Source organism: Pipistrellus kuhlii, unplaced genomic scaffold (assembly GCF_014108245.1).
Source record: "Pipistrellus kuhlii isolate mPipKuh1 unplaced genomic scaffold, mPipKuh1.p scaffold_m20_p_1, whole genome shotgun sequence".
In the NCBI taxonomy this organism is placed as follows: domain Eukaryota; kingdom Metazoa; phylum Chordata; class Mammalia; order Chiroptera; family Vespertilionidae; genus Pipistrellus; species Pipistrellus kuhlii.
The window spans coordinates 73,927,926-73,942,110 of NW_023425404.1; the positions used below are offsets into that span (position 1 = coordinate 73,927,926).

The following is a 14,185-nucleotide window of genomic DNA, read 5'->3' on the forward strand; positions in this document are numbered from 1 at the left end:
AGAGACGTTATTCCAGTTCCCCCAGGCGCAAAGAGGAGGAAAAACACTTGGATCATACCTTTTCACATCTGACAGTAACATCTTAGATAGCTGTGGGAGTTCAGACAACCACTTGGCGGGAAAATAATACAGACTAAATCCGCCACAATCTGTTTCTGTTCAGTTTATCAGCTGCGATCAAGACTGTCAGCTTTCGCGCCTTGTGGGACTTGAAGTCCAGAGGGAAGAAGTGGCAAGAGGGCTGTTGAAGCTTGGCAGTCAGCAGCCCCTGCAGGTCTGAGCCGTAAGGACTACAACTCCCAGCAGAAACTGCGGGGCCGCGCCGTCATTACCGCCAACCAACCGCACCCGAGCAGGGCCGGCCCCGCCCCTCGGCCCCCGGCCTGCCTCCGCCAATGGCAGCGCTCCCAGCGCGGAGCCTCTGGGGTAGGTTGTGAGGCTCGGGCCGGAGGCGGGGCGGAGCCCGGAGGCTCGGAACCAGCTCGGCCGCTGGGTGGGTCGGGGCGTTCGGCGCGCCCTAGGCTGAAGGAGCGGTGGCCGGGCCGGGCGCCGGGAGCGCGAGGCGCCGGCGCGGCTGGAAAATGCCAGTCCATTCCCGCGGGGATAAGAAGGAGACCAACCATCACGATGAGATGGAGGTGGACTACGCCGAGAACGAGGGGAGCAGCTCCGAGGACGAGGACACGGAGAGCTCGTCGGTCTCCGAGGATGGGGACAGCTCAGGTGTGCGCCCGGCGGGGCTGGGAGCCGTCCCCGCGCCCCGCCGGCGGCAGGCCGCTCCCGCACGCCGGGCAGCCGCGTCCGGCCGGGAGCGCGGGGCGGGGAGAGGGCGGGGCGGGGGCTGGCGCCCGGCCCTCCGCACCCGGGCGGTCCCGGGGCGCTGCCTGGCTCCGGGGGCGTCCCGGTCGGCGGGGCGTGGCGGGACGCGGGCCCGAGCTTGCCCGGCCGGGGCGCCGCCTCCTGCTCTCGGCCCTCTGGACCCCGGGCAGTGCCCCCAGGCTATCCACTCCCTTGGCTGGGAGACTCTGGAAATAGCTCCTCTCTGCAAACCACACATCTCTTTCCTTATTTTTCATCTCTGCGAGCTTTCTCAACTTGGGTGGATTGTCGGGGCTGAGCTTAGTTTGTACCGGATCTAGGATGGTTTTAGAATGTAATCTCAGGGTTCACGTCAACCTGTCATTCCTCGCTTGACATCAATCAGTGCTCTTGCAGAGGGGGGTTGGGGGGAGGGTTGGGGAGGAGGGAGGGCCGTGTGTGTGTGTGTGTGTGTGTGTGTGTGTGTGTGTGTGTGTGTTGAGAGAGACTTGGGGCTTGTCCTGTTTGCAGCATTTCTGAAGTTTTCAAGACTGAGAAGAGCCCAACATCAAGGGGTGATTGGGAATCATGAGAATGAATTGGCTGATTTCTGGCAACTTTGAAATTCTCCAAATCTGTTCTTCTCTGCAGCCTTTTCTAACTTTGGGCTGTTTTGAGTGGTATTTTTGTTTTTGGGGTTGTGTGGGTGTGTGTGTGTTGTGGGGGAGCAGATTAACACTACAAATTAATTTTGCAGCCAAAACCGGTTTGGCTCAGCGGTAGAGCGTCGGTCTGCGGACTGAAAGGTCCCGGGTTCGATTCCGGTCAAGGGCATGTACATTGGTTGCGGGCGCATCCCCAGTAGGGGGTGCGCAAGAGGCAGCTGGTCGATGTTTCTCTCTCATCGACATTTCTAGCTCTCTATCTCTCTCCCTTTCTCTCTGTGAAAAATCAATAAAATATATATTAAAAATTAATTTTGCAAACTTTTAGGAATTAAAAACATAAATGGAATTTGTGATACCTGAATTCTTTTCCTTCTATTCATATGATGAAGATGAGACTTTTTTTTTTTTTTTTCTTAGCCTGATTTGGCCATGTAAAGCAAGGATTGATGGCAAGTTGATGACATTGTGTTACAACACTGACATTTTTTAGGTTTCCCTTTCAAAGCAAATCTCTATGGAAGTATGTAATTTCAATAAATAAATCAACTGTCCGAAATAAGTATTTATGAGTGACTTCATCATGGAGCACTGGGCACAACTTAGTGTGAGCTGTAAAAAATAGTTAACCACCTGATCTCGAAGAGCTGCCTTCAGTCGCTACTTGATTAAATTGCCAAATGAATGCTTATCAACACTGCTGTAGGAATTCAGAGGTGGATGCAATCTTTTCAAAATAGGGTGAGCTTTAGCAAAGCTTAGCTGAAGCTTATCACGAAGAATGGGTAGAAATTGTAAAAATAAAATTTTCAGTTTTACTACTTGTAAAAGCACATCTTTTCTACTATTGGCTTACATGTTCCACTTCCACAGTTCTCTTCTTCTTTTTTTTTTTTAAAAAATATATTTTATTGATTTTGTACAGAGAGGAAGGGAGAGAGATAGAAAGCTAGAAACATCGATGAGAGAGAGTCATCGATCAGCTGCCTCTTGCACACCCCCTACTGGGGATGCGCCCGCAACCAAGGTACATGCCCTTGATCGGAATCGAACCCGGGACCCTTCAGTCCCCAAGCCAATGCTCTGGTCTCGGAAGTTCTCTTCTTCTTAAAGCTTGATACTGAGCAGGTCCTAAGGCTACAGGAAAAGCTCTGCTATGCAGAGAAATTGGGGAGTGGACTCACTCCTGAGGGACCAAGTTTTGAAGAGGGAGTATGGGGAATTGGGTAGTGGTCAGGTGTTTCTGCAGGAGGAATTTAAGAAAAAGTATAAAGGCCGGAGCTTAAGGTTTATTCAAAAGAATGAGAAACCAGTTAGGTTGGGAGAAGGATTTGAGCTAGGAAAGGAAATGGAAGGCATTTTTATATATATTTTGTTGATTTTTTACAGAGAGGAAGGGAGAGAGATAGAGAGCTAGAAACATCGATGAGAGAGAAACATTGACCAGCTGCCTCTTGCATAGCCCCTACCGGGGATGTGCCTGCAACCCATGTACCTGCCCCTGACCGGAATCGACCGATGCTCTGCCACTGAGCCAAACCGGTTTCGGCATGGAAGGTATTTTTAAAAGCAATAAACAGGATTGATGAATGCAAATAAACTGGTTGTAGGGTGAACAGAAGAGTAAAGGATTTGGGATGAAGATGGGAAATAGAGTAGTTCAGTCATACTGCTTTAGAGGTGATGGTGGTATATTTAAGAGTGCCCAACGGCCGGGTGGGAATGTGGCATTGGAACCTGCCTGGGATGGGAAGCACACTTTAGATGTCATCTGGCAAGCTATGAAAGTGGGAGAGATTTCACAAGTGAGGAATACAGAAAAAGGACATCTAGACTGTTTGTGAATACACTTCCTAGATCTGTAAAACATTTTACTTTCAAATGTCTTTTATTTATTTATTTTTTTTATGGGAGTTAGGATCTCACAAAGTGACATCTATTGCTTAAAATTCTCCCTCTCTAATTTTTATATTAACTCTTGTGATTTTTTACTGGTTTCTATTCTATCCCAGAAAATAATAAAATCATTTATTTGTGAGGCATGTAATAATAATTTGAGCTATAAGTCAAACTTTAAAAAAAAATATATTTTTATTGACTTTAGAAAGGAAGGGAGAGGGAGAGAAAGATAGAAACATCAATGATGAGAGAATCATTGATCAGCTGCCTCCTGCATGCCACCCAATGGGAATCAAGCCTGCGACCCAGGCATATGCCTCTACTGGGAATTGAATTGGTGACCTCATGGTTTCTGAGTTGATGCTCAACCACTGAGCCACACCCAGCTGGGCATAAGTCAAACTTTTTTAAGTGCAAAGAAATTGTAAAAATAAAATTTGCAGTTTTACTACTTATAAAAGCACATCTTTTCTACTATTGGCTTACATGTTCCACTTCCACGGTTCTCTTCTTCTTAAACCGTGATACGAAGCAGGTCCTAAAGCTACAGGAAAAACTCTGCTATGCAGAGATATTGGGGAGTGGACTCACTCCTGAGGGACCAAGTTTTGAAGAGCTGAGGAGTAAGCTATTAGAAGCCAGACATAATTTAAATGGTTTAGGAAAGTTAAAAAAAAAAAAAAAGAATCTAATACTTCCTTGCTATGTGAAATAACAGTACCTATTTTAACTCTTGCTTATAGTTTGACTTTCATTTGATGAATGAAATATGCAGATCATTTTATACAGTCTGATGGTTGCCAGCGGAAGTATGGGGAATTGGGTAAAAAGGTGAAGGGAGTAAGAAGTACAAATTGGTAGTTACAAAATAATCATGGGAGTGTAAAGTAAGGCATAGGGAACATATTCAGTAATATTGTAATAACGATGTATGGTGCCAGGAAGGTATTGGAAATATTAGGGTAACACTTTGTAAAGTATATCGGTACACTATGCTGTATACCTGAAACTAATGTGAAAGAATATTGAAGATTAAAAATAATGTAGATTAATTATACACTTCAGTTATTTTGATGTGTTGATTACATATGATATAAAAATAGGAAATATGGAATATAGGACAGACCTGGTAATAAAGTGTCTTTCTTAAAAGATTTGCTTGTTTTTCTTTTCAGTTCCCTCTTTCTCACCGGCAGTAACTTGGGGACGGGGAGCAATAGGAGTATAAAAATAGTACCTAGATGAACCCTGATGGGGTAGCTCAGTGGGTTAGAGTGTCATCCCGATATGCCAAGGTTTCTAGTTTGATCCCTGGTCAGGGTTTATACAAGAATCAACCAATGAATATAAAATAAGTGGAGCAACAAATCAATGTTGCTCCGTCTCTCCCTTCTCTTTCTCTTATTTTTTAATAAGAAAAATAAAAAAAGAGATGAAGATAGCCTGTGGTTAACAAAATGAGATTAGTTTTCTTTTTCATGTGATTGGCAAATCAGCCATATGAGCAGTTCTAGAAGAATTCCAAAAGTGTTTTTGAGCAATATTAACCTTTAAAGGATGTAATCATTTTGGTGCTTAAGTTCTGGTGGGTTGGTGGAAAACAAACTGAAAGTGGGTTATTTACTTTATAGTCATTGCTTAATGTCAGCTCTTTAAAATGATTTAAGTCGAAACTTGTTTGGCTCAGTGGATAGAGCCTCGGCCTGTGGACTGAAGGGTCCCGGGTTCGATTCCGGTCAAGTACATGTACCTTGGTTGCTTGGGGGGAGGGGGTGCAAGAGGCAGCTGATCAGTGATTCTCTCTCATCGCTGTTTCTGACTATCCCTATCTCTTCCTCTCTGTAAAAAATCAATAAAATATATATATACTTAAAAAAGAGAAGAGTAAGAAAATGTTAAAAATAAATAAATAAATAAATAAATAAATAAATAAATAAATAAAATGATTTAAAATGAATAAGAAAAGAATAAAGCCTAGAGCCGGGACCGGCTTGGCTCAGTGGATAGAGCGTTGGCCTGCGGACTGAAAGGTCCCAGGTTCAATTCCGGTCAAGGGCATGTACCTTGGTTGCCAGCGCATCCCCAATAGGGGGTGTGCAAGAGGCAGCTGATCGATGATTCTCTCTCATCGATGTTTCTAACTCTCTTTCCCTCTCTCTTCCTCTCTGTGAAAAATCAATAAAACATATTAAAAAAAAAAAAAGAATAAAGCCTAGAGACTGCTGTAGTTTTAACTCCCAACTGTATTGTAGGTTAAAACCTATAGTGGAAATTATTTTGGACAAATGCTGTTTTTGTTTTTCTTTTAAGGCTTATCTAATATTCCATGCTAATGCAACACATTAATAGTAGGGGCCTTGCATATCTAACTTCATATTAAAGTTTTCTCTCTCTTTTTTTTTTTTTTAACCATTTGAATTAACATTTAGATATATTTGAAGCATAAAACTAATATTATTAAATTAATTGATTTTTGAGAGTATGTTTGCTAAAACTAGGGACAGTGAAATAAGGAAGGGCTTAGAATAGAAGAGGCAACAGGAGAGTCTGGATGGGGTTTCTTAGTCTCAATGAGAAGTCAGAAAAGGGGGTCTAAGAGACAGGTTTGGGGGTGGGGTAGGAGCTGCTGCTACCTATTTATTGCTCCCCTGGTTGCAAGTGTCATGGGACCCTTAGCGTTTGGAGTTTCATGCCTGTGGGGTAATGTGACGGGGAAGGGAAAGGTGTGTGCTTGCCCCAGGGGAGAGAGGGAGTGTGCCTAATTTTATTTTTGTTATTAACAGAAATGGATGATGAAGATTGTGAAAGAAGAAGAATGGAATGTTTAGATGAAATGTCCAATCTTGAAAAACAGTTTACAGATCTCAAGGATCAGTAAGTAGTGGCTTTAGAAGGTCATTGTCACTGAATCTCAACTGGTCACCTGTATAGTAGCACGGAAGAAAGTTTATTCACTCTGAACTGTTTTCTGCTTTGTGTGTTGTGGGACTGACTGATCTGAAAGAGCCTTCTATTACTGTTTGCTTAAGACTTCATTAACTCAACTGAAGGTTTTGAGGCAGGTTTTTTGAGGGGTGTAATAAGATTTCTATGTGGTTGTTGGGTCTAATCTGCTTTATTCACTCCTTTGTTAAATAATTGGGGAAAGGTAGCATTTTTAAAATTTGAGTGTAAGAGAGAGTATTTCCCAAAGATGGCAAAGTGATTTTTGTTTATATTATATCTTAACATTGGATAGTACATACATGATTTTACATGCATATTTAGTTTGCTTCTGGTAGTAACTCCTAAGGTTGGAAAATAGTCTTATCTCCATTTTGCTTGTGAGAAAGTTAATGGTCAGAGAGGTTAAGTGATTTGCCCAAAGTTCATCAGAGAGTGATAAATTAAGTCAGGCTTTCTGCCTCCTAGTGATACCGGATTCCTTTTACTACGACACATTACTTTGGAGGAGATGTCAACACATTATTTTGGAGGAGATGTCGTGGAGTAGAAAGAACACAGGGTTCACATCCAGGCTTTCTCAGCCGATTAAAATGGTATAATGATAGCTTCTTTATTATTGAATGAACAATGTATAAGATTCTTAGCCATTTGCTTGGTGTGTAGTAAGTGCTTATTAGATTCACCCTAACCCCCTTTATAATGTTAAGCTCTTACGTAAAATTGGTAACACGAGGCTAGGCTACACTGATTTAAAAGAACAAAATAGATGCTGATACAGATTTTTTAAAAACTCTTAAAGGTGAGCTTTCACTTTAGAAGTTGCTGGGAACGTCATGGGGCATAGCTATGTATTCGGCACTATAAACGAAAGAGAAATTTCTGAGAATATAGATATCTTCTGTGTGTGAAGACTCTTTGGTATATAAATTCTTCATAATTTTGCTGCTTATTCTTTTTCCCCCAACCATTTCCCTAGAGAAGCCCAAAGAAGAGATGAAAACTCATTAAATATCTGGAATTGACAGGCTAAAAGGGGGACAAGATTGTTTACCATAGGAATCCGGCTATTTACACAGTTTCTGGTCTTAACTTTCATTGGTAGTAGAGATGAATATGTAGATAATATTCCATGCTAGTTTAACACATTAATATAAGCAATTCAAAATCATCTAAAGTTGAAAATTTTGGCTTTAAAAAACATGGTATCATAATCTTATTCTAAATATTTACATTATTAATATTAAATTAAAATGAGTTTAGATCGCCAAAGAATCCATTATTTGGGAAACATGAAGAGTTCATCCATGATCATTCTGATAAAAAGGAAACAAATTTGTATTTTTCTATTTTAGCACAAATAATCAATGAAGGAATAATTCTCATACAGATAAGATATGCCTGTTAAGTTTTTAAAATTTATTTCATAGTTATTCAAGAAATGAAAACTACCGTAAAGCTCTAGTATAATATATTACACTAGTGGCCCAGTGCACAAATTCGTGCATATAGAAAGGAAATTAATTAGAAGAAATATTTTAATATCACTATTCGACTTTTCTCTATAATAGAAGTGTCAATCAAATTCAGAATCGACAATGGCAGATCGAAACACACGTGCGATTGGTGCCAACGAGAGCTTTATATATATCGCCCATGTGCGAAACAGCTTAGCCTTTTACTGAGTGTACTGGTTAATGCTGATTTTGTAATCAAAGAACATGATAATTTCAAGAGAAACATTTCTTTTAGACATTTCACCTTCTTTTAGAAGCTCATAATACACCAGACCTTCATGATCCCACCAAACCAGAGTATTGTTTTTCATAAGAGATTTGGCCTTGCAGTCGATGTTGATGGTTGACTTGGGTCAACCCATAATTTTGTGCATTTGGGATTCTCAAAATAAATCCACTTTTCATCATCAGTCACAATTCGATGCAAGAAAGACTTTCTTTTGTGCTGTTTAAGCAACATTTTACTGATGACTTTTTGGTTTTCCATTTGTCTTTCATTCAGTTGATATGGCACCCATTTTCCTTTCTTTAAAATCTTCCCCATTTCTTGTAAACGATCAGAATTGTTTGCTGAGCAACCTTTAATCTTTCTGCAAGTTGTTTTTGAGTTTGACATGCATCTTCATCCAATAATGCTTGTAATTGTTGATCTTCAAACTTTTATGGTTGACCTGATGTTCATTGTCTTTCACATTCAAATCATAATTTTTAAAGCATTTAAACCAGCGTTCACAAGTATCTTGGGATTGAGCATGTTCACCATAAGCTCCAAAGTATATAATAACTTTTTCTTCAAAATAAAGTAATGGATTAAAACTTCCCACAAATTCTCTTTTTTTGGCACGAAAGTCAATATTTTTAATCGTAAAAATAGCTATGATGTTAACACCTTCAGCAAATTTTACATATGAAGTTTTGAAGCTTGCTGTCAATACAACAAAATAGCATATATATCAAATTGCATTTATGTCAAAATATGTGTAACTCTATTGATTGAAAAAAATCCGCATTATTAACTGGTACACCAATTACATATAGAATAAACTTGCTTAATTAAACCTGCTTTATGATTTAGCTAAACTTTTTCCAGCCCAGTGAAGCATCCCAACTTCTCTTTCAGGTAATTGTGAGCAACACAGCAGTAAATATCAACACAAAGCAGATTATTATTGTAGATCATGCAGGGAGAATAAAGGGCAAAATATTTAACTGCAGCAGTGTTTGACTATATTCTGTGCAGTAAGAAAACCTGAAGTAATTTTCAAGACCCACCATTTCTTACTACTTTTCAGTGGGTCAAATTTCTAAGCTTTCTAAATACCCATTTTCCAGTTAATGAAAAACAAATAGGATTTCACTGAGTCTCCTACCTACTTATTCCAGGACTTCTGTGAGGATCAAAAGAGATGAGACATGTGAAAATTTGGTTGAAGTGTAAATGTTTCCATCTGGCTATAAAGCAAATTGTGTTCCTGGTCTGAAGAAACTGCAAGGAGGCTGGTTGCTAGGGAGAGGAATCTGGGTGTTGCTACGTGACATTGTGACCCAGATGGACCCTTAGCATATTAGCCTTTTATATTTATAGATAGGAAAACTTTGCAGCTAGTAAGTTATTAAGCCTAAGATTGTTCATCTTGGGGCTGGCAATTGCCTTGATTTTTGCTTTCTCATGACAGTTACCCCTACCAGCTTCATTCAACTCTGAAAGTATTAAAAGTAGACCCAATTACCACCATTTAATAGGATTCTTTCTCAAAGACTTGGTATCTAGAATATGTTATAGGAAAACAATTAATCTTTGTGTCTGATTTATACTTCCTTTTTTGTCTTGTCCCATTTGCCTTGTTTGTTATTTTTATCCTGAGTATCTCTGTAAGCGGTCTCAAATCCTCTTTAGAAAAGGTGGGAAATAAGCTCATATGCTAAGAATAATATAATAGTAAGAATAGTAATATAATTATCCTGCTTCTCCTGTTTTAGTACCACAGGGCACACTAGCACTCTTTTCATAAGGCAGAAAATTCACCATTTGCAGTTTGTGTAATGGTGGAAGGTGAGTTCTTCCACTTCCTTAAAAAGATAGAAGAACTACACCACCCAAATTCCATTCATTTCAATATTCACTGTCCAACAAACATAAATTAAGCATCTACTCTCTGACTGGTATTGTTGCTGCTGAGGGACTCATGATCCTTAACTTTGATGAGTTTATACTTGAATTCGTAAGATTGTAGAAATTATGCTGATTTTGAGGAACCTATTTTTTAAAAGGGTAGTTAATTGAATATTGTTAATTCACATACCTCTTCATTCAAGATGCTGTTCATCTGTTCAGGATACCTTATCAATGTTTTGTGTAAGTTTGGTGTTTTTAGGTGCAGTCATCCTTTGTATCACATTTTTATCATTTTGCCTAAACTTGTATAGTAAATCCTCACTTAGCATCATCAATAGGTTCATTGACCTTAAGCAAAATAACATATAACAAAACCAATTTTACCATAGGCTAATTAATATAAGCAAGAGTTAAGTTTCTATAGTACTTCATTAGTGTTATAACAAAATGACATTGAATGAAATTGCTATATGAAGATCTGCTGTATTTGTAACTTCAAAAAGTATTAAGTATCATCTTGTACTTTTCTGACATTACACATTAATTTATCATTGTATTTTGAGTTTAGAAAAATTTAACCCAGGCATGATAATGTATTATTTTGGCAGTTAACCCAGATTATTTCCCCCCTTTTTGTTTATTTTAAAGAATATTTATTTCGTTAACACACGAACTTGCTTTCTCCCTTCAGATTCATTATGTACATCTCTATACTAATTATAATGATCCATTATAGACAATATTGGCTCTCTTATTTGTCTTGCTTTATATTTTCAAGAGGAAAAGCAGAATTTTACATGAAAGCCAAGTGCCATGTTTTCAAAAGCCAACTGCTACCCTGTTTCCCCGAAATAAGACAGTGTCTTATATTAATTTTTTCTCCCAAAGTTGAGCTAGGTCTTATTTTCAGGGGATGTCTTATCTTTCCATGCCCTAGGTCTTATTTTTGGAGGATGTTATTTTTGGGGAAACACGGTAGTTATATTAACACCTACAAGCTTAATCAGTGGTTTCTTTTGGAAGTTACTACGTGCCATCCTGGTGACATATTATGACATATTTATCACCTATGATAAAAGTAATAAATGGAAAAAATAATTTATAAAATGATTTTAAATTATTTAGGGATATCTTGAAAGTGCCACAAAACTAGGATTAGAAGTGCCTTTCTTAAAGAATGACAATGTAAACATTTTCTTGTTCTATCCTGCAGAATTATTTCCAAAAATAAATATTGAGTTACCTCACATTCTCATCTTTGATAAACTAAAGGTATTGGTATAGTAGCTGGCAAATTAGAATATTTGTATGTGGACTCGAATTCGAAAATAGGGATCCCCTGTCCCATTTTCATTCCCTGTCCATGGGACAACTCACTTTATTAAGCATCTTCATTTGCAGCCCGGATGAACTGGGTATGCCTGATCACAAGTTCTATAGTTTTTCCATTTTCTATAGTACTATTGGTTTTACCTTCATCACTCTACTTCCTCTTTGCTCTTTTTAAAAATCAAGCAGGCTAAATACTTTACTCCTGACTCTTTTTCAGGAAAGGTGGAGAGAAGCCAGGGGATTATTTCTTTTGACAACTAGTAATGTCTCAAGTTGTTAAAAATGATTTCTGTGTTTCTTTTAAACTCAGTGCTTACCTTACCTTTCTGTTAGACTCAACTTATTGTTATGCAATTAAATAAACCCAATAATCTAGAGTGCCAAAAAGTAGTTATTTCAGTTATGTTTCTTTGTATTGTGAATTAACCATTAAAGAGTGATATATCTAAAAAATGATAGCAAAAATTTATTTTATGACTAAATACATAAAGTCAAATACTTGTAATTGAGTTTTTAACTTGAGATCAAGGCAAAACTATATGGTAGGTTATTAGAATATGAATATTAGGAAGAGGTATTATATAGAAATGGTAAATTGTTAGCCTTTGTTGGGCTTTTTAAATTAATATCTTAATTTTTGCTTTGTTAAGACTTTATAAAGAACGATTAAGTCAGGTGGATGCAAAACTACAAGAAGTCATAGCTGGAAAAGCACCAGAATATTTGGAACCACTGGCAACTTTACAAGAAAATATGCAAATTCGTACAAAGGTAGCAGGTAGGAAAGTGAAACATCTTTTTCATATAGTAGAATATGAACTCTTCAGATTTAAAAGGTGTTTGTCAAGTGAGCATTTGTTGTTAATGAAATCACAAATATACTTACACTGTGGACCAGAGTGTTTCACTGTCAGTCAGCCCACAGTTATTTATTAAATGCCTCTTGCTTTTCTCTGCTGCTGTGAGGTATCTAAAAAACAAAAACAAAACAAAAAGAAGGCCCTCAAGCTGCTTATAGTGTTACAGTGTTGTTGATAAGTATTTCCCCAAGTTAAACAATTAGTAGTTTCATTAAGAGATACTGTTACTATCATAGTTTAATTTCCTAATAGATAAGTTAAAGTTCAATTTAAATACTCAGTAGTTTTCACTGTAAAAGTGATAAGGATTTTTTTTTTAATTTATAAAAATATTACAAAGTGTTTGATCAAGAGACAGAGAACAGGGAATTAGTCCTCAACCGGATAATTTAATGGTAATTATGATAGGATTGTTAACTCATTTGTGGCTATGAAAAAATGAAAATGTACTATAGAATTTGTGTGATTAAAATTTCACTCTTCTGTTTGTAAGTGGGATCCTACCTCAGAACTGTCTCCTAGCACTCATCACGAGGATATATCCATTTAAAGAGCACTTGGGTTTTCATAGTAAAACTAAAAATTGAATTTTAATGAAGATGCTGATTGTTTTCTTTTTTCAGACACTAATTGATCCTCATGTACTTGTTATACTAAATGCATTATTGATAATAGTTTCTTCTTGTTACTAAGCCTATCTTAATCCAAATTTTATTCTTGTGTGCTTAATATTAATATGTAAATATGTAGATGATACTCAATTTGTTTGCTGTCTGCATAATGGTTTAGCACACCCTTAAAAATAAGCATGTCTGTAATTTTCCTAGACATTCTGAAAGAACTGAGATTCCCTGGATATTTAGGAAATATTACTTGAGTCAGTTATTCAATATTCTGCCCTGTGGCCTTTCTTTAGTTTTTTATTGTATGGAGAGCAGTGTGTATGAATGTGTTGCTAATGGCATAGTTCTGAATATCTGTCCTTTGCTTTTACTATACAAGAAAGACATTTCTAGGGCCAACTGTGGCATAGAGTTTAGTGTATAAATCTAGAGCTCTGCCATCCTTATGATGGCATATTTGCGTGGCCATGTTGCTTTGGTATCTCTAAGCTAAACTAGAGCATCCATCCTGTAGGTAAAGCCTGGTCAGGAGCATTGAAACATCACAGATTTTGTTACATTAGTTTATACACTGAATCCTCTTGGAAGCTTTGGACTCTGAAAACACATAGTTCTTAAGGTTATGGTTTTAATGGCTAGAGTATCCAGTTGTTTGAATATATATGATTAATGAAACCAGAGCTTATTTACTCTGTTTCCATTATGAGTTTTCAGAGATTGTTTTTCATAGGAGAAGAGTTTTATTTTCATTTTAATCATTCTCTATCAAACATTTCAGAGTAGTCTCTGGAAGAAAGGGGTAAGAACTAAAATTTGTGGTGTAGTTTCTAGTTCTTCTTAAAAATATATATTTTTATTGATTTCAGAGAGGAAAGGAGAGGAGAGCCGGAAATATCACTTGATGAGAGGCTGCCTCCTGCACGCCCCCTATTGGAGATTGAGCTCGCAATGCAAGCATGAGCCCTGACCAGGAATCGAACCATTACTTCCTGGTTCAGAAGTCAACGTTCAATCACTGAGCCACACTGGCTGTGCTCTTCCTAGTTCTTAAACTCTTAGTTTTCTACTCTTTAATATATACCTTAGCTGAGCCTTTTAGTTTTAGATTTTAAGGAATAAGTTAGAATCACTGGTCAATTTCTTCTTAATTCATCTTAGAAAATTCAGTTAGGACTATTTCTGTAGGAAAGTGATATTGAAATTTTGTTGTGAACATAATCAGAATAATTGTGTTTGATTGCAGGAATCTATAGAGAGCTCTGCTTAGAATCTGTAAAGAACAAATATGAATGTGAAATTCAAGCTTCTCGCCAGCATTGTGAGGTACTGTTATTTTGCTTAATCTTTAAGCTAATTTCATTTCTTTAAGCCTTTTCTGAGTGTAGAAGTTTAAAAAGTAAATAAAATAAGTTTAAAAAATTAAATAGAACTT

General features: G+C 37.9%; 1 protein-coding gene across 2 annotated transcripts in view; it reads left to right on the top strand.

Annotated features, from left to right (window-relative positions):
- Positions 1 to 399: 399 nt before the first annotated feature.
- The window catches only part of BRMS1L (BRMS1 like transcriptional repressor), a 42,422-nt gene continuing 28,636 nt past the window's right edge, over positions 400 to 14,185 (top strand). The window contains exons 1-4 of one of the 2 annotated variants that reach the window (XM_036452099.2): positions 400 to 723; positions 6,146 to 6,236; positions 11,921 to 12,048; positions 13,997 to 14,076. In XM_036452099.2, the coding sequence (XP_036307992.1) occupies positions 582 to 723; positions 6,146 to 6,236; positions 11,921 to 12,048; positions 13,997 to 14,076 (441 nt within the window). In that variant the 5' untranslated portion in view covers positions 400 to 581. The remainder of the gene's footprint in view (positions 724 to 6,145; positions 6,237 to 11,920; positions 12,049 to 13,996; positions 14,077 to 14,185) is intronic. The other variant, XM_036452088.2, reaches the window with a different exon arrangement.